Raw genomic sequence first — 24,786 nt, 5'->3', positions numbered from 1 at the left:
GTACCTGACTATATTTCAGTTTTCATACGAATAAATCCAAAATACAATTTTTGGAGGTATAAAGACCAACATTAATTCCAAATGTAAATGACTTACTGGATTAAAATATTGTCAATAATACCTATATTTACATTATATTTTCACCATGTCATATATGCATAGTAAAAAGGTTTTCTGGAATTCAGAATTTACCAACATTTCAGGAGGCCCAGAATCTATCATTCTAAGTTACACTAGCCAATACAGTATCTACTAGCTCCACGTGGACACTGAGTGCTCCATCTGTAGCTAGTCTAAAATGAAATGTGCTTGCCAGGCATGATAGCACATTCCTATAACCCCAGAACTTGGGAGACTGAGAAAGGAGAATCACGGGTTCGTGGCCAGCCTCAGCAACTTGTGAGGCCCTCTGCAACTTAGTGAGACCCTATTTCAAAATAAAGAATAAAATAGGGCTGGGGGTATAGCTCAGAGGTAGAATGCCCCTGGGTTCAGTCCCCAGTACTATACACAAACAAATTAATATAATAATAAGATGAAATGTTCACTAAATATAAAATATAAGACTATAAATTCTAATATAAAGTGTATACTATCTCATTAAGAATTTTCATACTGGGTCCATGAAATAATATTTTAGATGTATTGGGCCAAGTCAATTATTAAAATTAATTTCACCTGATGGTTGTTTCCTTTTTTTAAGGCATGGTGTTGGGGGCCAGGACTTAGCTAGGCAACCACTCTACGTTAAGCTCCACTTAGAGCCCCATTTTTTTAGCTTTTTAGTGGTACTTGAGAATTGAACCCAGAAGCATTCTACCTTACAAGCTATACTCCCAAACCAATTTGTATTTCTTATTTGGAAATAAGAGTCTCCCTAGGTTGCTGAGAACCTCACTAAATTGCTAAGGCTATCTCTAAACTTGCAATCCTCCTGTCTCAGCCTCCCAAGTACTAGGATTAAAAGCACATAGCTGGGCGTGGTGGGGCACGCTTGTAATCCTAGCATTTAGGAGGCAAAGACTAGAGGATCTTGGTTCGCGGACAGCCTCAGCTACTTAAGTGAGGCCGTTTGCAACTCAGTGAGATCCTGTTTCAAAAAAAAGAATAAAAAATTAGGGCTAGGGGTGTCACTCAGAGATAGAATGCCCCTGGGTTCCATCCTAATACCACAAAAAAGCATGTGCCACAACGCTCGGCTTCCTGTTTTCTCTTTAAAGTGGCTATTTGAAAAATTTAAGTTACACATATAGGTCCCATTTGTAACCCACAATATGTTTCAATTGGCAATGTCTGTCCCCAAGACATATACACATTTTATAAGAGCTTATTAGCCAGGTGTGGTGGCATATGCTTATAACCCCAGTACTTGGGAGGCTGAGACAGTTGAATCACAGGTTTGAAGCCAGCCTCAGCAACTTAGTGAGACCCTGTTTCCAAATAATATAATAAACTGGGCTGGGGCTGGGGCCTGGGTAGAATGCCCCTGGGATCAATCCCCAGTACCACCACCACCACTCCCCCCCCCCAAAAAAAAAAAACGAAGAGAGTTTATTAGTCACTCTTTTAGTCTCACTAGGTAGCTGAAAGTCACAGTTGCGGAGGCTGGCTTCAAACCTGCGATTCTCCAGTCTTCAGCCTCCCAATGTTACAACGACTTTTTGGGTGTGTGTGGTACTGGGGATTAAACCCAGGGACATTCTACCTCTGAACTACACTCCCAACCCTATTTTATTTTTGAAACAGGATCTAAGTTGCAAAGTTGCTGAAACTGACCTTGAACCTACAACCCTCCTGTTTCAGACTCCCAAGTACTAAGATTATAGTAATGCACCAAAACTACAACTGTTTATTCAAAGAAAAAAATTAGGTTTCCTGGAGTCTATACGATCTTCACACATCTCTTTCATATTTAGAAAGCTGATGGCCTCCTTGTGGTTTGACTTCTTTCTCCAGAAACTCACTCCCCTAGTTCTTTAAATGTAAATCCAACTAATGCCAGCTAGTCTTCAAGCAGTCCCCAAGAGATAATATTTTCAAAATGAGATTAAGATGATTAGAAAAACAAATGGGAGTGTTGATGAAGACTAATGAAAAATGTCTGGTTATTTTTGGTATTAAATGCAAAACCAAGTTTGAAACTAAGCACTTATATTTAAATGCAATAATACTTTTACCCTAATAAGTCAGCTAAAGCACACCTTAAAGATGTTATGACACAAGAAAAATTGTATGAACTTCCTCAGTAACTCTATATATGGTTTTATTGGAACACAACCATGTTTATACATTTATATATTATTTATGACTGCTTTGGTACTCCAAGGGCAGGGCTAAAGAGTTGCAACAAAAACCTTGAGGTCTGCAAAGCCTAAAACATTTACTTATTATCTTCCACATAAAAAGTTTGCCAAGCCAATAGAGTAATCATCATTCATTAAGATTTCTAAAACAGGCCTTTTGTGAATACTCCATTTATTGGGGGTAGGAGAGGGAGGGAAGACTGCAGACCCTTCCCTCCCCCACTCAAATCAGAACAAAACAAATCTTAGCCCCACTCAAAAAAAAAAAAATCAATCATTTTGGCCAAATATACAGTGGGCTTCTAGACAAGATTTTGTATAAAGGGGTTTCCAAAGGTTAAAAAAAAAAAAAAAAAAAAAAAAACTTGGTTCATGAATCAGCATTTGGATTACAAATTAAATTGAAATATATTACCAAAGAAGTTACACTGCTTAAAGATTGACCCCCAGGTTCGTTAAGGTACTCATTCCCCCACCTCTTTACCAGGAAAGTCATTTGAGGTCCTGTCAACCCTCTGATTTTAAGATGAGTCCTCACCTACAGATAAAAATATATTTATAAAGACTTCCCTGTTCCCTATCCTCTTCCTCCTAAAAAGTTAGATTCCATCGTCAAAGCCAGACATGATCATAATTTAATAATCTATTAGATTACAACTATAACTTTCTTATGAAGAAAACTAAACCCTATGATGTACTATAATATGCACAGCAGTCCAAGGAAGCCAATTATCTAAAACATACCAACTAGAAAATTAAATATTGTTACCTTGTTTTAGGATTTTTGTTTTTGGTGTAGTACTAGGGATTCAACCCAGAAGCATTCTATCTGAGCTACACTCCCAGCCCTTTTTATTAACTAATTTATTAGTTGCTGAGGCTGTCCTTGAATGTGCAATCTTCCTATCTCAGCCTGTTAAATACTGGGATCACAAACATGCATCACCAGGTCCAGTTTAGGATTCTGTTTTACATAGAAGGAAGGCTATTAAGTAAAAAGCACCATGTCACTTTACATAGTTCATTTATACCTTTGTTGATAGAAAGACCACTCTTTGATACTGAAAAGGTATATAACGTATTTGCTTTACCTTATAAACTGACTACCAATCAAAAGAATGTTCAACTCTTAAAAATTTTTTCAAATGTGTTTAGACTTTGGTTTTTCCATAATAACAAAGCACTGAATACTAAAAATAGAGAAATACAAATCAGTAAAACAAATTCCTGACTCACTTAAAGAAATAACAGTCTGTATGTACTGGTTTTGTTTGAGATCCTGTCAGGGGACAGAAAGTCCCAAAGGTGCAAAAGAGTGAACTGATACTCATATAATAAATATCAATAACAGGCCATTAAAGCCGGGCGTGGTGGTACACGCTTGTAATCCTAGCATTTGGGAGGCTGAGATCAGAGGATCGCAGTTCACAGACAGCCTCAGCTATTCAGTGAGGCCCTCTGCAACTTAGTGAGACCCTATTTCAAAATAAAGAAAATAAAATAGTACAGGGGGTGTAGCTCGGAGGTCAAATGCCCCTGGGTTTCATCTCCAGACCCGCAAAAAAAAAAAAAAAAAAAAAAAAAAAAAAAAGGCAACTAACAATTTCGATTTCCAACAAACATAATTTTGGCACTGAAGCATTCCACCTCCGAGCTATACCCCCAACCCTATTTTTTATTCTTTATTTTGAAACAAGGTCTCACTGAGTTGCAGAGGGCCTTACTAAGTAGCTGAGGCTGTCTGTGAACCCCAATCCTCCTATCTCAGCCTCCCAAATGCTGGGATTACAAGCATGCGCAACCATGCTTGGCTGAACATAAATAATTTTTAAGCCTGTATATTTTACAATCAAATTTGCAATCTGTAAACCTCACCTGAGGGCAGATCTCAACTACTTTTTCATTCTTGCTTTGTCCTAGGACCAAAAAGCTAACTTGTGTGTGTGCATGTTACTGAGGATTGAACCCAAGGGCCATTCTACCTTTGAGCTAGACCCCCCCAGCCCAATTTTATTTATTTTGGAAACTGTTTTGCTAAGTTGATGCAAGTTTCACTATTTGCTGAAGCTGTCCTTAAATCTGTGATCCTCCTGTCTCAGCCTCCCAAGTACAGAGATTGCAGGTGTGAGCCGCCACGCCTGGCTTACTAATATAGTTATTTTTATTTATTTTTTGTGGGTCTGGGACGGGACCCATGGGCATTCAACCTCCGAGCTACACCCCCTGCCCTACTTTTTATTCTTTACTTTGAAACAGGGTCTCACTAACTTGCGGAGGGCCTCACTAAGTAGCTGAGGCTGTCCGCGAATCTCGATTCTCCAGTCTCGGCCTCCCAAATGTTGGGATTACAAGCGTGCGCCACCACGCCCAGCTTACTAATATATTAAAAATAATTTTTAAAATCAGCTTTCGTAACATGTTTCAAGTAAACACCAAAATCTAACAATACAATAGGGAGAAGCTCAATTAAAGTCATGCCTTTAGTCTAGACAAAATAATGTGATGTTTCACTAATTATTTCAATAATTTACGGGAACAAAATAGATTACATGAAAGTTTTCTCTTAAGTTCCAATCCCACCTTCCTACTCTACTATTGCTTAACATTTTCCTTGCCCAAGGGAATTAAAGATTAAGGAATAAGATCTTCTCTGACTTCTAACCTAAACTTACCTTTTTTTTTTTGGTATATTGTTGTTATACATCTTAATGGGATACAGGACGATAGAGGCATACATGCACACATCATTCATTTAGCCCTTCCCTACTTCCTATCCCACCTTCATATATATATCTAAATATATAGATATCGATATCTATATATCTATATACATATATATAGATATCGATATCTACATATAGATAGATAGATAGATAGACACCAATGCTTTGAATTCCCAGTGTCACCTTTTTAAGTCTGGATTCTAGCTCTGACAGGAAAAACATAACCAAGTGGTTTAACCACAACCATAGTAAGGGACTTGACTTTACTGGTGTTTAACATATACTATATAAAATAACTGCTCATATCATAAGGTAATTTATGAGAAATGTTGAGACTAAAAATAAATTTTTATTTCTACTCCCTTTCTCTACAATATATCCCCTTAAAAGCCTCTTAATTAAATTAATGCCAGAATCAAATCAGTGAATACTAAAATAAAAAAAGAGGAAAAAATGTAATCATTTCTATCTAAATACTTACCTTGATCCTGTCATAGGACCTCTTCCATCCTTGTCATATCCCCCACGCCCTCTACCTCCTCCCTGTGACCCGCCATATCCTCTATTATCTTCTCCATACCTACTCACATCACGACGGTCATCTACAAAAAGGAAAATATTACATATATAAAAAACCACTGACACTTCTGATAAAAGTTTCACACAACACAATCTTAATGGCTCTTTAAGTCACACTGTCCTTTGGGAAAAAAGCACATGTACACAAATTAAAATGTAATTCATCATAAAACCACCTGGAACTAAATGTGTTTAAGAATTACCAAATTCCACTTTGCTGGAAAATCAGACAGCAAAATGGCAATACAGAATGGTTTGAGTTATAACTTGAGAGCCAGGCAGAGTGGTGCACGCTTGTAATCCCAGCACTTGGAAGGCTGTGACAGAAGGACTGCACAGGTTTGAAGCCAGCCTCAGCTACTTAGTGAGACCCTGCTTCCAAATCAAGTATAAAATAGGTCTGGGGTGTATAGCCTGAAGGTATACTTCCCAGTGGAACCTCTGGGTTCCACTCCCAGTACCACAAAAAAAAAAAAAAAAAAAAAAAACCCGAGATGTAAGAATTCTAATAACTTAGATAAAAAACGTACCTCTAAATCATGAATATTATTACTTCGTTCACCTCAGAAATATTTAAAGGCAAATCAAGCACAGACAAGATAAAACTGGATTTTTAAAATGCAAAAGTAAAGCTGGGTGTGGTGGCCCACACTTGTAATCTCAGCGCTTGGGAGGCCAAGACAGGAGGATGGCGCAGGTTCAAAGCCAGCCTCAGCTGCTTAGTGAGGCTCTCAGCAACTTAGTGAGACCCTGTTTCCGAATAAAATATAAAAAAAGGTCTGGGCCGGGCGTGGTGGCGCACGCTTATAATCCCCGCGCTTGGGAGGCAGAGACAGGAGGATCGCGCAGGTTCGAAGCCAGCCGCGCGCGCTGGCTTAGGAGACCCTGTTTCCAAATAAAAATGTAAAAATAGGTCTGGGAGTGTAGTCCGGAGATAGAAGGGCTTCCAGGAACCCCAGTACCACCAAAAAAAAAAAAAAAAGGTCTGGGAGTATAGCCCGGAGGTAGAAAGCCTCTGGGTTCCACCCCCAGAACCACAAAAAAAAAAATAAATAAAAATAAAAAATAAATTATTATAAAATAGGACTGGGGGTATAGCCCGGAGGTAGAAAGCCCCTAGATTCCACCCCCCCAGTACCACAAAAAAAAAAAAAAAAAAAAAAAAATATATATATATATATATATATATATATATATAAGAACATATATTCAGTGAATAGCTTTTACTTTAACTCATTCACTTAATTACTCAATAGGAGTAAGATAACACTCCATGGTAGAACTCTTGCCTAATATGTGCAAGGCCATTGGTTCATGGGGGTGGGAAAGAAAATCAACATTTATTGAGCATCTATATAAACCAAGTCATAACTATACAATGAAAAGTATAAAAATGAATAAAGTCAGGACCTTTCCCTTCAATTACTCATTTTTACAACACAGAATTATAAATATCAGTGGTACACACAACATGCTAAAGAGAAGGAAATGATGACTGGTCCTTCCTAGACACAGTTACATAACTAACACAGAACAATTTCCCCACGTCAAGTACCATACCATCCTAAAAGAACCACCAGCAGCCTGGTCAAACAATCAGTATTCACTGGCACAACAAAGGAAATTTATGTAATCAGCCATCAAAAAGTCATGGGAGCCGGGCATGGTGGAGCACGCTTGTAATCCCCATGCTTGGGAGGTGGAGACAGGAGGATCGGGCAGGTTCAAAGCCAGCCACGCTGGCTTAAGAGACCCTGTTTCCAAATAAAAATATAAAAAGGGGTCTGGGAATGTATCCCGGAGGTAGAAGGGTTTCCAGGAACCCCAGTACCACCAAAAAAAAAAAAAAAAAAAAGAGGTCATGGGAACATTTGGGAGTCTACAACCAAGTTTTAAGAAAGAGAAATCCAATAAATGTGGGTAGCCATGAAGTTTAAAAAAGTATGTTCAGGGTCACCCCAAATTTGTAGGAACAAATCAAATCTTATGTGAATCTTTTAGTCCAAACTCAAAATACGAATAATTGTAGAAGAGGAAAAGAGAAAATTAGAGGTTAACACATCTTACCTTGTGTGTGGTGGCTGTAGTTTTCCCTTTGTGAATGATAGGACTGCTGGTTTTGATTATAGGAATCATGCTGCTGATCATAATTTGACTGCTCATTATATGAGCCTTGATGTTGATCATAGCCTGACTGCTGGTCATATGAATCTTGTTGACCATAGTCTGACTGATCATACGAAGGTGCTCTTCCACCTTGCCTAAAAAGAAATCAAGAACTTGAGAGACTTCTAGGAGTATGTTTACTGTACCAAGTTAACTGGGACTGATAAAAAAAAAGACCTGATCAGCTAGAATGCATCCATATTTAACAATACTCTCCCCATGGTAATTTATTTAGCTCTTTTAAGGTTTTTTCATCATTAAAAATATGCCCTTCAAAACAAGACAATTTCATTATCACTGAATAGTTACCCCAAACTAGTAGCACATTTTGTGAAGTCATATAACTATAAAATAACAACTAGCCAGGCATGGTAGTACATGCCCATCATATCACTACTTGCAGACTAAGACAGGAAAGGATCACAGGTTCACAGCCAGCCTCAGCAATTTAGCCAAGCACTTCACAATTTAGTGAGACCTGTTTCAAAATAAAAAATAAAACAGGAAGCTGGGCATGGTGGTGCACGCTTGTAATTCCAGCATTTGGGAGCCTGAGACAGGAGAATCACGGTTTGTGGACAACCTCAGCTACTTAGTGAGGCCCTTTGCAACTCAATGAGACCATTTCAAAATAAAGAATAAAAAATAGAGCTGGGGGTGTAGCTCAGAGATAGAATGCCCCTGGGTACCAAATAAATAAATAAATATATAAATAAATAAATAATAAAAATAGAGCTAGGGGTATGTATAGCTCAGAGGCAGAATGTTCCTGGTTTCAATCCCCAGTCCCTCCACCTTCTTCACACAGAAATGATAGCCTTATTTTTTCCCCTGCAGTATTGGGGGTGGAACCTAGGGGCCATTCTACCTCCAAGCTATACCCCCAGCCCTATTTTATATTCTTTATTTTGAAACAGGGTCTCACTGGGTTGCAAATGGCCTAAGTAGCTAAGGCTGTATGGGAACCATGATCCTCCTGTCTTAGCCTCCCATATGCTGGGGTTACAAGAGTGTGCCACCACTCTCGGCTCACCCCCAGCCCTTTTTAATTTGGAACAGGATCTTGCTAAATTGCTAAGGGCCTCACTAAGTTGCTGAGGCTAGCCTCAAACCTATGATACTCCTGTCTCAGCCTTCCCAAGTACTGAGATTACAGGTATGCACCATCATGCCTGGCAAATTTCAGTACTTTCTCTAATTAATAGCTTTGTTTCTGAAAAGGTAATATATTCAAATGACTAAAAAAAAAAAAAAATTAAGGTGCCAGGTTATAGTTCAATGGTACAGTGTTTGCCTGGCTAGTGTACAGCCTTAGATTTGAGTTCCAACACTATAAAAATAAATAAAATGAAAATAAAAAGGTTAAGTATTAAGATAGTTAAAGCTAGTGTTTTAGTGGTGAGATAATCTCAGTACTCCTACTGTTTCCTTACCCTCCTGATGATTCCGTGTTTTGTTGTCCCTGGTTATTATATGATTGTTGGCCATATGAACTCTGCTTCTGATTCTCATAACCACCATAGGACTGAGAATAACCTAAAGATTGAATAGGTATACTATTTAGTGAAGGCTCTGATTTGTGAATCTCTAAAGTAGTAAATTTAACAAGCCAGTCCAACCTGATTGGCTTTGTCCATAACTGGAGTAACCGCCATAGTTTTGTCCATATGAAGAATCGGTTGTTTGTCCATAGCCAGAATAGCTCTGAAATTTAGACAAATACTCAAGTGTCATTACCTATTTCATATAAAAATAACGATTTATGAAGAAAACAATTTATTTTCAACCTACTTGTGGTGCTTGTCCATAGCCTTGGTTGCCTTGGTTTCCATAAGAATAACTGTAAAAGAAAAATTTAACACCTGAAAGAAATATGCTTAAAGAAATTTAAAATTGAAATGAAGAACCCTGCCTTCATTTTCAACTTTCAACTCAAATACAACCTTCTTTTCTGAGAACTGTCAATCTGTATGTCCCTTAGAATCTAAATTAAAAGGTAATGACCAAAGACTATTTATTATAAAGGCATTAATGAAGTCATTACCAACCTGTTTGGTGTAAAATACATTAAGTTTTGCTTTGACAGTTCCCTACAAATAAACAAAACTTCGCCACAGCTAGAAAAGCCAAAGAGAACTATGCTTTGGTAGATATAACAAATAAAAACAAAACCATAGGCATTGACAAGTCCCATTCTATGAGAAGGCTGCTTTTACAAATAAGACATCAGAATGTGTGTTATTTCCAAAAACGGTATAGTAAGACCAAAAATAAATGTGATGCAGTAAAATGGTAACTTTTTAACACTTTAATCAACTTAGCTATATTCTGACAGGTTAATTTTCCTTACTTAAACATATTTAACTTCCTAGAAAAGACACAGTGGGGCACTAAAAGTCCAGCTTAAATATTTTATTAAGGAGAGGCATGTATACCTCCACAGTACTATCACAGGATGAAATTATATTGTCTCCTCAGTGTCATAGTAGGACCTGGCATGTAGTTCAATAAATATTCGTTGACTGATTAAATTAATAAATATACCTTCTAAGATTTAATTTTCTTTAGTTTTATAGCATGTAAGCTCTACTAGTTAAGTAAATTTTCTGAATACTATGACTTTCTAATATCCAAAGGTAAAAAAAAATTTGAAATAAAACACTTGCATTGTTTTAGAGCTATTATGTAATAAGAGAATTTCTTAACTTCAGGAAGCTTAATATTTTATGACAGATATCGGACACACTATTATCAATATCTCATAGTAGGCTGCAAAGCATTTATAACTTAAGTTGAAGGTTATACTTTTTTTTCTTTTTTTTTTGGTGGTACTGGGGTTCCTGGAAGCCCTTCTACCTCCGGGCTACACTCCCAGACCTCTTTTTACATTTTATATTTGGAAACAGGGTCTCCTAAGCCAGCGCGCGCGGCTGGCTTCGAACCTGCGCGATCCTCCTGTCTCTGCCTCCCAAGCGCGGGGATTACAAGCGTGCGCCACCACGCCCGGCTGAAGGTTATACTTTTGATAAACAAGAAACCTACTGCATATACACACTGACATAAAAACTAATATTTTTATTATAAGTATTGTAAGAACTCTAAAAACACTAAATATTTCTATTATAGTGCTTCAAGAAAATCTGTTCTAAAAACACATTAGCATATAATACCCCATCAAAAGCTGAAATGCTTTTTCTAAGCACCTACTACAGTTCAACTGCTTAAATCCCTTTAAAATTTATTTCTTCTAAATTTCCTAAAGAAAGCATAATCTTTACAATATCTAATTTCCAAGAGGCATCTATATTTACTGTCACAAACTTACTTTTAAAAAAGAAAAGGTTTTATACCACGTATTAACAACACTGACTCCTCCCTATGACAATGTTTTAAGACAACCAGATACCAAGTTTTAAAAGAGATGCCTGACTAAATTCATTTTTCTCAGTTCTAGCATTTCATGGCATTAAAATGTATTTATACTTTACCTTTGCTGCTCACCCCCAGACTGACCGTAATTTCCAGAATCTAAAAACACACAAAAATAAAATTTAAATCTTATTTAAAATTATGCTTTCCCTAAGACTCACTTTAGCTCAAACAGGAAGGAATTTCTAAAATAAGTGCAGGAAGAAAAATTACAATTTAAATATTGTACAGGGGCCAGGCATGGTGGCACATTTGTAATGGTTCATGCCCAACCTCAACAAATTAAGAGACCCTATTTTACTTTTTTTTTTTTAAACTGGGGGTGGAACTCAGGGGCATTCTACCTCTAAGCTACAGACCCAGCCCTATTTTTTATTCTTTATTTTGAAACAGGGTCTCACTGGGTTGCAAAGGGCCTGAGTAGTGGCTGAGGCTGTCCGCGAACTCCGATCCTCCTGTCTCAGCCTCCCAAATGCTGGGATTACAAACATGTGCCACCAAGCCCGGCAAAGACCCTGTTTTAAAATCAAAATAAAAGCCAGGCCGGGCATGGTGGCGCACACTTGTAATTCCTGCTCTCGGGAAGCGGAGACAGAAGGATCACACAGGTTCAAAGCCAGCCCCACTGGCTTAAGAGACTCTGTTTCCAAATAAAAAAGTATAAAAATAGGTCTGGGAGTGTAGCCTGGAGGTAGAAGGGTTTCCAGAAACCCCCGTACCACCAAATAAATAAATAAATAGATAAATAAGTAAATGCTAGGCATGGTGGTGAAGGCTTGTAATCCCAGTACTTGGGAGGCTTAGACAAGAAGGACTGGAGGTTCACGGCCAGCTTCAGCTACTTAGTAGAGCCCTCTGCAACTTGGTGAGAAAAAATAAAAATAAAAGAGGTCTGAGGGTGTAGCTAATGCCCTTGTGTTCAATCCCCAGTACCACACACACAACACATACAAAGAATCAAGTAAATAAATATAAAATGATCAGTGAAATTCCATCCTTGAAACAAATCAAAACCCCAAAAGTTCAAGCTATTTGTGTGGGGGGGTGGGGGGATTAGTATTACTAGGATTGAACCCAAGAATATTCTACCACTGAGCTCATCCCCAATCTTTTCAATTTTTTCTTTTTATTCTGAAACAGGATCTGACTAAATTACCACACCCTGTCCTGGAACCTGCAATCTTCCTGTCTCTGCCTCCCAAAAGCTATGATTATAGTTGGGCTTGGTGGCACACACTTGTAATCCCAGCATTTGGGAGGCTGAGAGAGAAAGATTGCGGTTCTCAGAAAGCCTGAACTACTCAGTGAGACCCTGTTACAAAATAAAGAATAAAAAATAGGGATGGGGATATAGCTTGGAGGTAGAATGTCCCTAGGTTCAATCCCCAGTACCACACACAAAAAAAAAAAAGCTACGATTATAGGCATGTACCACTATGTTCAGCATATATATATATATATATATATATATATATATATACACACACACATACACATATATTTACATATATTATAGATACACACACACACATACACATACACACACACACACACACACACACACACACATATATTTATATATAAAAAGACACCTGTTAGCCAGGCATGGTGACACACGGGCATAGTGACGCACGCTTATAATCCCAGCATTTGGGAGGCTGAGACCGGAGGATCCCGGTTCACAGACAGCCTCAACTACTTAGTACGGCCCTCCGCAACGTAGTGAGTCTGTTTCAAAATAAAAAATAAAAATAGGGCAGGGGGTGTAGCTTGGAGGTTGAATGCCCCTGGGTTCCATCCCCAGACCGGCAAAAAAAAAAAAAAAAAGGCACCTGCTAAAACTAATGGGGGAGTAGGGTGTGGTGGCGCACGCTTGTAATCCCCGCGCTTGGGAGGCAGAGACAGGAGGATCATGCAGGTTCAAAGCCAGCCGTGCGCGCTGGCTTAGGAGACCCTGTTTCCAAATAAAAATGTAAAAATAGGTCTGGGAGTGTAGCCCGGAGGTAGAAGGGCTTCCAGGAACCCCAGTACCACCAAAAAAAAAAAAAAAAAAAACTAATGGGGGGGCCCATATATTCTAACAAGATAAGTCCCCAGGATACATTTACTTACATATTCTTACCACCTTAACATATATATCACTCCTCTATATTGAACTGCTGTAGCTATCAGCACCAATTGAAGGATTTCCAAAGACTTGCTAAAAGTGGCTCAGTTAAACTTCAATTTTATGAGGCTTTTTCAGGCAATCAGTCAACTAAGTATACCAAATCAGAAAATACCTGCTTCAAGTCTCCATTTTAGCAGTAAGATCTACCAAGAAACCAGGCACGGTAGCCCACACCCATAATCCCAGTACTTGGGAGGCTGAGACAGGAGGATCACAGGTATGAGGTAAGCCTTAGTATTTTAAGAGACCCGGCCTCAAAATAACAAACAAAAGAGGGCTTTGTGTGGTACCAGGCATGGTGGCGAACACTTGTAATTCCCGTGCTTGGGAGGTAGAGACAGGAGGATCTCGCAGGTTCGAAGCCAACCTCGCTGGCTTCAGAGAACCTGTTTCCAAATAAAAAGTATAAAATAGATCTGGGAGTGTAGCCCGGAAGTAGAAGGATTTCCAGGAACCTCAGTACCACCAAAAATAAAAGGGCTTTGTGTGTAGCTCAGTGGTAGAACACTCTGGTTTCAATCCCCAGAAACATACAACACCAAGGAATTGTCAAAAAAAAAAAAAAAAGGAAAGCCGGGTGTGGTGGCACGCCTTTGTAACCCCAGCACTTGGGAGGCTGAGACAGGAAGATCGCACAGATTCAAAGCCAGCCTCAGCTACTTAGTGAGGCTCTCAGCAACTTAGTGAGACCATATTTCTAAATAAAGTATAAAATGGGTCTGGGAGTACAGCCCAGAGGTAGAAAAGCCTCTAGGTTCCAACCCCAGTACAACAACCAAAAAAAAAATAAAAACTTTGTCAAACGGTTCTGAAATCCATCAAAAATTAAATAAAAATCAGTAAATTTCTTTTCCAATTTATATAAAACTACCACATGAAAACATTGCCATTGGCTGTACAAGTGGGTAACATCAAATTTGTCCCATCTACAGTAGAGATCTCTAATCTAACTGAAGATTTTTTATTTAATTCTCTTTTCTTTTGTGGTACTAGGGATTGAATCAAGGGACATTCTACCTCTAGGGTACACTTCCAGCACTATTTTATTTTTTACTTTGAAACAGGTCTCAGTAAGCTGCTGAGGGCTTAAGTTGCTTCAAGAGCCTAAAATGCTAATGCTATCCTTGAACCTGTAATCCTACCATCTCAGCCACCCAAGTACCGGGATTACAGGTATTGTACCACCATGCCTGACTTGTTTTTCTTTTACGCACACACGTGTGTGCGTGTGTGTACGTACACTAGGGATGAAACCCAGGGGCTTTCTACCTCCATGTGTGTGTACTGGGGATGAAACCAAGGGGCTTTCTACACGTGTGTGTGTGTGTGTGTGTGTGTGTGTGTGTGTGTGTGTGTGTGTGTACGTACTGGGGATGAAACCCAGGGGCTTTCTACCTCCTGGCTATATTTTATTTGGAAACAGGGTCTTATTAAATTGCTGAGAGCCTCACTAGATAGCTGAGGCTGGCTTTGAACCTGCATGATCCTCCTGTCTCAGCCTCCCAAATTCTAGGATTACAAGCGTTTCCACCATGCCTGGCTCTTTAATTAATTTTAATATTAAATAAAAAATTTTGTGTGGTACTGGGGATGGAACCCAGGGACATTCTATCTCTGAGCTACATCCCCAGCCTTATTTTTTAGTTTAAAAAAAGGTCTCACCAAGCTGCTGAAGGCCTCACTAAATTGCTGAGGCTAGCTTCAAACCTGGGACCCTCCTGTCTCAGCTTCCCAAGATTAAATAAAAATCTTTTTTTTTTTTTTTTTTTTTGCAGGTCTGGGGATGGAACCCAGGGGCATTCAACCTCCAAGTTATACCCCCTGCCCTATTTTTTATTCTTTATTTTGAGACAGGGTCTCATTAAGTTGCGGAGAGCCTAACTTAAGTAGCTGAGGCTGTCCGTGAACCGGGATCCTCCGGTGTCAGCTTCCTGAATGTTGGGATTACAAATATTGGGATTATAAGCATGCACCACCACGCCCAGTTTAAGATTAAATAAAATCTTGACACAAACAATTTTATGATTGTGAAGAGCATAAAGCCTACTTGAAATGAAAATTAAAAAAAAATTGTACATTCCTGCTATAGTGATAATAAAATGACTAGAGTTGGCTAGCAACCAAAGAAAATAGGAAATACAGAATCTAACTGGATCATAAAGAAAACAGTTGCATCTATCAAACGGCAAAGGAAATTGGGTTCACACATATCAGAGGATGAAGAGACAAAAATATAAAAACTTAAAAGCATCTGGGAATGCATAAAGCTTCTGGTTAAAATTGTATCCCACAGCATGAATATGGATTCTCCCAGTGACAGAGAAGTCCAAGATCCTAGTATACTCCATTTGTATAGGCAAAACTACAGAGAGATACAGCACCTAAATCATGTAATGCTATCTCAAAACTAGTTAAGTATTAAGGTCTTAATCTTATCCCAATTCCTTCAGCCCTCAGAAACTAAATTTGACTTCTTTAGGTAGCTGATTTTAAAACTCCAAGATAAGCCGGGCATGGTGGCGCATGCTCCTAATCCCAGCCTATGGAAGGCTGAGACAGAAGGATCGTGGTTTACGTATAGCCTCAGCTTAGTGAGGAGGCCCTTTGCAATTCAGGGAGACACTTTTTCAAAATAAAGAATAAAAAAATAAGGCTGGGGGTGTAGTTCAGAGGTAGAATGTCCCTGGGTTCCATCCCCAGTACCACAATAAATAAATAAATAACTCCAAGATAAACTGGGTGTCATGCACACGCTTGTAATCTCAGCATTCAGGAGGCTGAGACAGGAGGATCACAGTTCGCAAAAAGACTCAGCTCCTTAGGTCCTTTGCAACTCAGTGAGACCCTGTTTCAAAATAAAGAATAAAGAAATAGAAATGGGGATGTTGCTCAGAGGTATAATGTCCCTGTTTTCCATCCCTAGTACCGCTTAAAAAAAAAAAAAAAAACCTCCAAGATACAGAAATACATATATTGAAAATTATTTGTCCACCTTAAAAAAAAGTATACTGATTCATCAATAAATCTGGCCCTTAGATAAATACTTAGGTGGTAAATGAAGAGTGAAACCAGTTCATAATGTTATTTAAGGCATCTCAAACTGTTAGGACTACTTGACACTTGAGTCTTGTGTCTGGACTCATAAATTGTTTAGAAGTGCTTTTAAATTTCCAAGTGTAGAGGATTTTCTGGGTTTTTCTTTTTTCCCCCTCCTAACAATATAACTGATGCCAGAAAAAGTGCTTTTTTTTTCCTTGGAACAGGGGATTGAACCTACCTCCAAACTAAACCTCCAGCCATTTTTGTTTTTATTTTGAAACAGGACGTTGCTAAATTGCTTAGGCTGGCTTCAAACCTTTGGTCCTCCTGTCTCGAGTACTGGGTTTATAGGTATGTGCCACTATACCCTGGGGTCATCTATTGTTTTGATGTTAGGGCTTATTTACTCCCACCCTTGGCATATGCCCCTATGTGCCTGCGCAGATTATAGTTTCTAAATTTTGAGTGAATTTAATGTCTACAAGATTATGTTTGCTGACTCTATGGGCTCAGGCCTATGTCACAGAAACATAGCTAAAAGCACCAAGGTTGGAAATAATATGGGACCTGCTAAGGTGCCTTTCTGGAAAATGGTGATAAAAACTTAAAATAGTCAGCATACTAGGTATATTTGCTCCTTTTGTGGCAAAGCCAAAATGAAAAGGATTGTGGGGACTGGAACTGTGATTCCTGCATAAAAACAGTGGCCAGTGATACATGGGCCTACACCACTACTTCTACCCTCATAATGAAGTAGGCCATCATTAGACGGACAAAATTTAAATGCCAGTAGAAGCTCTACCATTTGAGACAATTCCTAGCCTACAATACACAGGTTAACTAACATAGCAAAACAAAAAGGGAAAAAAAAGATAGTTTACTAGTTTTATCATTCAGATTTTACTATTTGGTCATGTTGTTGGCCTGATTTATTAATTTCTATCTATTAATTACAAAGAAAAGTATGTTAAAACTTCCCATTTATCAGGTATGGTGGTGCACACTTGTAATCTCAGCATTTGGGAGGCTGAAACAGGAAGATCCAGCCTCAGCTACTACTTAGTGAGGCCCTTTGCAAGTTAGTGAGACCCTGTTTCAAAATAAAGAATGAAAAATAGGGCTGAGGTTGTAGCTCTGAGGTAGAATGCCCCTGGGTTCCATCCCTACTACCACAAAAAAAGGACACACACACAAAAACCCCACATTTATCTTCCTAGTGAATTTTAACTTCACATGAAGATTAGCACTAACTATACAATCGCCTTTAGGGTGGTTGTTGCTTGGTTAATTTCTCCATCTTATTTTCAACATTTCTTGTTATGTTTTGTGCACATTGTGTGTGTGTGTGTGTGTGCACGCACGCGCATGTGTGTGACTGGGGACTGAACCCAGAGGCACTCTACCTTCAAGCTACACCCCCCATCCTGATTTTATTTCTTATTTGGAAACAGGTCTCTCACTAAGTTGATGAGAGCCTCATTACCTACTGAAGCTGTCCTCAAACCTATGATCTTCCTGTCTCAGGCTCCAAATACTTAGATTACAAGTATGTGCCAACACGCCCAGCTTCTATATATCATTTCTGAACAGTATGTATCTAGGTCATTTTTCAGCCAGAGGTGTTCTGCCACCAAGCTACAAACCCAGCCTTTTCATTTATTTTAAAACAGGATCTTGGCCGGGAATGGTGGTGCACGCTTGTAATCCCCACACTTGGGAGGCGGAAACAGGAGGATCACGCAGGTTCGAAGCCAGCCTTGCTGGCTTAAGAAACCCTGTTTCCAAATAAAATATAAAATAAGTCTGGGAGTGTAGCCCAGAGGTAGAAGGGTTCCATCCCCACTACCACCAAAAAAATAAATTTTTAAAAATAAAACAGGATCTAAGTTAATAAGGCTGACCTCAAACTGGGAACCCTCCGTTCTCAGTCTCCCAAGTATTAGACTTACAAGCATATGCCTCCATAGTCAGCTAGGAGGTCGAAATATTTGTTTTTTTAATTCCTACCCTTTTAAACTCAAAATTTTTTTCTTCTTCTTTTTTTTTTTTTTTTTTGGTGGTACTGGGGTTCCTGGAAGCCCTTCTACCTCTGGGCTACACTCCCAGACCTATTTTTACATTTTTATTTGGAAACAGGGTCTCCTAAACCAGCGCGCGGCTGGCTTCGAACCTGCGCGATCCTCCTATCTCTGCCTCGCAAGCGCGGGGATTACAAGCGTGCGCCACCACGCCCGGCTAAACTCAAACTTTCTACTTGCCATTTTTTTTCTTAATTCCTTTTAGTTTTTACTCCCTTTTTTCTCCTATTGCTTTAGCAGTTATATATTCAATTTGTTACACTACCACTCACTCTTTCATAACTATACTCATTTTTTTTGGTATGTGTAGCACTGGGGATTGAAGCCAGGGAATTCTACCTCTGACCTACACCCTCAACCCTGTTTTATTTTTATTTGAAAACAGGGTCTTCCTAGAATGAGAGTATATTTGCTGAGGCTGTCCTTGAACCTGAAATTCTGTCTCAGCCTTCCAAGTACTGAGACAACAGGCATGCACCACCACACTCAGTTCATATTCAAAAAAAATTTTTTTTGAAACACTTGAGTTGCAAAGGGCCTAAGTAGCTGAGGCTGGCTGCAAACTGTAATCATAGTGCCTAGATAGCCTCCCAAATGCTGGGATTACAAGCATGCACCACCACACTCAGCTTATATTATATTTTTAACATGCTCTCCTGACAAAGTTCAAAATTATCTCCAACTTCCACTACATTGCAATTAAAACCTTCGGCTACTATTTTGCTTTCACTTTTATTTTTCCTTTTCTGGTACTGGGGATTGATCCCAGGGGCATTCTACCTCCAGCCCTATTTTTTTATTCTTTATTTTGAAAAAGGGGCTCACTAAGTAGCTGAGGCTGGTTCTGAACCTGTTGAGTATCCTGTCTCAGCCTCCTAAGTACTAGGATTACAATGGTAAATGTTATATAGTTAATATTTCTTTTTATAGATACCATTTTTTTATCTTCTACATTGGGTTTTACATCTCACTTTTCGTGTGTGTGTGTGTGTGTGTGTGTGTGTGTGTGTGTGTGTGTGTGGTGGTGGTGGTGGTGCTGGTGATCAAATACAGGACCAATGGCCAGGCATGTAATCTCAGCACATGCTTGTAATCTCAGCATTTGGGAGGCTGAGATCAGAGAATCACAGTTCACAACCTCAGCTTTTTAGGAAGGCTCTTAGCAACTCAGTGAGACCCTGTTTCAAAAAGTAAAAAAGACTAAAAAACAGGGCTGAGGGTGTAGCTCAGAGGTAGAATGCCCCTGTGTTCCATCTCCAGTATGGGGCGGGGAGGCGGGGGGAATACAGGACCAGCCAGGCATGGTGGTGCCCGCTTGTAATCTCAGTACTTGAGAGGCTGAGACAGAAGGATCACACAGGTTCAAAGCCAGCCTCAGCTACTCAGTGTGACTCTTCGCAACTTAGTGAGACCCTGTTTCCAAATAAAATACAAAATAGGTTTGGGAGTGTAGCCCAGAGGTAGAAGTCCATGGGTTCCATCCCCAGTACCACCCCCCCCCCAAAAAAAAAAAAAAAAAAAACCAACACCATGTATAGGCTAGGCAAGCACTCCACGAATGAGCTACATCCTCAGCCATATAGTATTCTTCACTAGTTCTTTCAGCCAAGGCCTGAACATGGTTTTTGTAGTATTTCTGACACCTTATCTACATGATAGTTTATACGGGTAGAAAATTCAATGTCAATGGTTATTTCCCTTCTAAATTCTGAAGATCACTATTCCTCATCCTCTTAAAACTTTTAAATCTATCATAGTCAATCTTAATTGTTCCCTATTTTCTCTACTATGTCCAGTTACTGGTATTTTATAAGCTGCAGTTTCACACCATCTAGATATGAATTTCTGTATCTCATGTTTGAGACTAGTACCTGAGTCAAAGTGTTCACTTACTTTGGAAGTTTCTCAACTATAACTATCAATTCTTCCTCATTTTTTCCTTCTTTGCTCTCATTATTGGATATAAGAACTCAAACTATTTCCCACATTTCTCCCCCGCCCCCCAGGGGCATTCGACCTCGGAGCTACACCCCCTGCTCTATTTTTTATTCTTTATTTTGAAACTGGGTCCAACTGAATTGCAGAGGGCCTAAGTAACTGAGGCTGTCCGTGAACCAAGATCCTACAGCCTCAGCCTCCGAATGCTGGGATTACAAGCATGCACCACCACACCCAGCTTATTTCCCACATTTCTTAATCTTCCATTTCCATCTCTTTATCCTGCTAAGCTAAACTCTGGGAGATTAGACCTATCTTTTCCATCTCCCTATATGTAAGGCAGATCATATCAATTATAATTACTTTTGCTAGGTCTACTATTCAACTTTACTTTTTCCAATTCTAGAAATTACACTTGGTTCTTTTTCAAATCTGTAGCCTCTTCACATCTTGGTTTTTAGGTTGATCCACTCTTCTTACAGTTTTAATACTTTTAAATGCTTTCAGATTTTTAGAAGCTATAATCCTGTCATTTACCTCTCATTTTGGAGAACCATTTTCTAATGTTCTCCAATTTTTCACTGTGAACTGATCTTCTGCAAAACTTTTGAGATTCCTTGTGATCTAAACTGCAAAAATTCTTCTAGCAAAGATGTTGTCATTTATTTTTACCAGGAACACCTATAATTTTATCTGCAAAGTTTTTTTTTTCTTGGTGGTACTAGGGGTAGAACCCAGGGGCTTTCTACCTCCAGGTTATACTCCCAGGCTTATTTTATATTTTATTTGGAAGCAGGGTCTCACCAAGTTGCTGAGAGCCTAAGTAGTTGAGACTGGTTTTGAACCTGTGCAATCCTCCTGTCTCAGCCTCCCAAGCACGGTGTTACAAGCGTGCACCACCATGCCCGGCAAAGAAGCAATTTTTAACTTGTCAGTTTACTGAAGCCTAAATGAATACCCAAATTGTGGGAAGCACAGGCCTCAGGTTATAAATTCTCAGGAGAGACTTTTCACAGTGCCCAACCTTCCTAGTTATTTCTTATGCTGGCAGGTCTTTTTTAGTTCATTCCTTGGCTGAAGATAAGTCTTTCAAATCCATAATCTGTAAGGCCAGGATTCATCTTAAGGGTTTCAATTCCCAATACCTGGCTCTAACAGTCTCAAGGTTTCATCTCCTGTCCTTAATTATTTGGAAAATAACACCCATGTCTCTCAGTGAGACCTATACCCTCCTCTCCAGGGTAACTACCAAGTTGGCTCTATAGATATACCACATTGGCTTCTATTCATTTTTGGCAGCAGGATCTTAACCTTTCTTCTGCTAAATTTTTGCATTTTGGGCGAGATCTTCAAGTTTACTGCCAAAATGTAAAGTATCTTGACTTCGCATTTTTTACATATAATATTATTGTACTTGTGATTTTAATTTGAGGGAGGGGACTGGGGGAATAGAACCCAGAAGCATTCTACCTCTGAGCACTACCCCCAGCCTGAATTTTTAGTCTTTATTTTGAAACAGGGTCTCACTAAGTTACATAGAGTCTCCCAAGTTGTTGAGGTGTGAACCTGCAATCCTCCAGTCTCAGCCTAAGTATTGGGATTACAAGTGTGCACCACACCAGGCTTTGTACTTGTGGTTTTAATTCAGAAGTCCAGATAAAAGCCGGGTGTGGTGGTGATGCTTGTAATCCCAGCATTTGGGAGGCTGAGACAGAAGGATTCCGTGGGTTCAAAGCCAGCCTCAGCTACTTAGGCCCTTTGCAACTCAGTGAGACCCTCTTTCAAAATAAAGAATAAAAAATAGGGCTGGGGGTGTCGTTCAGAGGTAGAATGCCCCTGGGTTCCATCCTCAGTACTGGGGAGGAAGGAACAGAAGCCCAGATAATTTACCTTTGTCAACAGTATTTGAATGTCAGACTCTGACTTATGATACTTAACAATTCTGACCTACTACTTAAGTCCTTTATTTTACTGCTTATAAGTCTGCTCTGTCAAATATTTAGAGTGCTTCAATCTGATAGATTAAGTTTATAAATAGAGTATGAAATGTTTAAAGGACACAACTTAAACACCAAAAACAAGTCATATTTTACACAAAGTCAACAGTGTATTTTAATACACATATTACAGAATGTATAGTTTAACCAACTCCTACACTAATGATACAAAAGCCTGAGTTTTACAAATGGCAGGCCCCTAAATTTTAATCTTCCATTAAAACTACCTCATCCTATAAAAAATAAGCCATTGTTTATGCTAAAAATCAAGACAGGCTAAAAGTTTTTAATGGCCACTGTGTTCTCTGAAACTTGGGTCAATTCCTCCATGAAGGAGGAATTTTAATTTTTTATAACCATGGTAAGTTACATGCCTCCTATAGAAATACTTCTATGTACTTCTCTAAAGCTTTGCCATACTTCATGCCAACTTATGTTCCTGGTAAAAGATGTACAAAGGTCTGCTTTTTTTTTTTTTGGTGGTACTGGGGGTGGAACCCAGAGGCTTTCTACCTCCGGGCTATACTCCCAGACCCATTTTATATTTTATTTGGAAACAGGGTCTCACTTAAGTTGCTGAGAGCCTCACTAAATAGCTGAGGCTGGCTTCGAACCTTCGTGATCCTGTCTCAGCCTCCCAAGTGCGGGGATTACAAGCGTGCACCACCACACCCGGCTTACAAAGGTCTACTTTGGAATAAGATATTATTCCAATTTGAACAAGAAAAAAATGAAAAGCAATAAGACAAATTCGATGCAGCTTATAGCTCCCCTCTAAAAATTGTGATAGTCTAGCTCCTTAATATCAATGTTAATCTAAGAAAATCGCATCATTTTCTTGTCCAACTTTTCTTGCTAATTTGCACATATACCCATCCTTCTGCAAGACTGTGGGAAGGGGAGGGGGAGTTAAATACTAACAAGTTGGGCCTTAATAAAAACCATTAACACTGCCAGAAAGCATATGTCTCACCCCAACCATGTGGCTTCAGGAAATGTTTTCTCACAGGAAAAGTTGATACCTAACTCTCACGATGGTTTTTAGCAAGTGGATATCTGGGTCTTTGCGATCTGTGATGTAGTCCAACAATAGAGAACCTTGTGTTATCAACTAAAACTGTTACATCAATAGGACCTCCTTGTTCCAGACTTTTCATCCTAGTTTACCAGGCTCTAAATTGTATGTCCTGAAGAGACTAATCTTTTCTCTTCCACACAGCAGGTGGCCTCTACCAATTTAACTGTCTCGTGGAGAAATTGCCATTTGCTTGGTCTTTAAAGGCAAGACCACTGACCTACAGGAACTTATCAATAAAACGGGGACAGTCTCAAGCTCTTTCATGACACAAACAACTGGGCGGGAGGAGGGGGGCAGAACGAGAGTGAGGTGAAGAAAATGAACGATATGCAATCATCCCCCAACTTGAATCCTGGTGGTTACTGCACGGGGAATGACGGTAAGAGTTCATGTAAGGCAACGTCCTGTGAAAGGGTTCCCAGAGCGTCTAGGCCCCCACCTGATGAATGGGTGAATCAGGAAGGCCCAGCTCCACTTCACGGATGGGGAAACTGAGGAACGAGGTGGCGAGATGACTGGCCCGAGGCCTCGCTGAGTGATCTGAGGCGGAGCGGAGAACCAGAAGCACCGGTTCTCTCCGGCTGATGCTCGGCTCTCGGGTCCCCCCGCCCCTATGATGGCGTAGACGGCCCCCGCCCCCCGATCCGCGCACACCCTCTCCCGGGAGCCGCAAGTCTCCTCTGGTTCCAAGGACGGGGCCAAAGAGCGGGCCCCGGAGCACTCCCGCCGAGATGTGCAGCCACGGAGCGTTGGGAGCGTGCGTGCCTCCAGTCCAACATGGCGGCGCCGCGGCCGCCCTCCCCCCCGACCCGAGCCTCCCTCAGGCCGGAGGCTTTCCCTCGGGGCCCCGGCTGGGCGGGAAGACGGCCCAACCCCGCCAGGCCCCGTTCGCCGCTGCCGCTGCTCGCTGAAGGAGTCACCTACCCGACATGACTAACGGCCGCAGCGGGAGCCCCAGAGCCCGCCGAGAACAACGAGTGCGAGAGCCGGGCGGCGCGGCGGCCGGAGCTGTTCTGAGGGCGGCGCGGCGCGCTGAGGCCGATGCGGGGCCTCGGCAGCCAATCAGCGGGCAGCGGGCGGTACCACGGCGCGCGGGGAGGAGGGGCGTCCGCGCGCCAGGGCCCGCCCCCACGCGCTGCGGCCTTCCGCGGCGCTCCGCGTTCTCCCCTCCGCGGGCCGCACCATTATTGAGAGGGAACTGAGAAGGGAACGTACTAAGGCCTCGGTCCGGGTGGGCGAGGAAGCTGGGCGCACTCGTTCCGGCCTATTTACGACCCAATTTTTTT

General features: G+C 40.3%; 1 protein-coding gene across 1 annotated transcript in view; it reads right to left on the bottom strand.

Moving 5' to 3' along the window:
• TAF15 (TATA-box binding protein associated factor 15) overlaps positions 1-24,431 on the bottom strand; it is a gene marked incomplete at its 5' end in the record, with an annotated part of 38,538 nt that extends 14,107 nt beyond the window's left edge. Inside the window, 9 exons of the mRNA XM_080714021.1 lie at positions 5,508-5,628; positions 7,673-7,866; positions 9,205-9,307; positions 9,391-9,475; positions 9,563-9,611; positions 11,260-11,299; positions 23,846-23,862; positions 23,940-24,180; positions 24,425-24,431. Coding sequence (XP_080570147.1) covers positions 5,508-5,628; positions 7,673-7,866; positions 9,205-9,307; positions 9,391-9,475; positions 9,563-9,611; positions 11,260-11,299; positions 23,846-23,862; positions 23,940-24,180; positions 24,425-24,431 — 857 coding nt within the window. The remainder of the gene's footprint in view (positions 1-5,507; positions 5,629-7,672; positions 7,867-9,204; positions 9,308-9,390; positions 9,476-9,562; positions 9,612-11,259; positions 11,300-23,845; positions 23,863-23,939; positions 24,181-24,424) is intronic.
• Between the last annotated feature and the right edge of the window lie 355 nt (positions 24,432-24,786).

Source organism: Muscardinus avellanarius (genome assembly GCF_963383645.1).
Source record: "Muscardinus avellanarius genome assembly, chromosome: 16".
Taxonomy (NCBI): domain Eukaryota; kingdom Metazoa; phylum Chordata; class Mammalia; order Rodentia; family Gliridae; genus Muscardinus; species Muscardinus avellanarius.
Note: the sequence above shows the minus strand (reverse complement) of the source record. Positions and strands in the feature narration are given on the sequence as shown.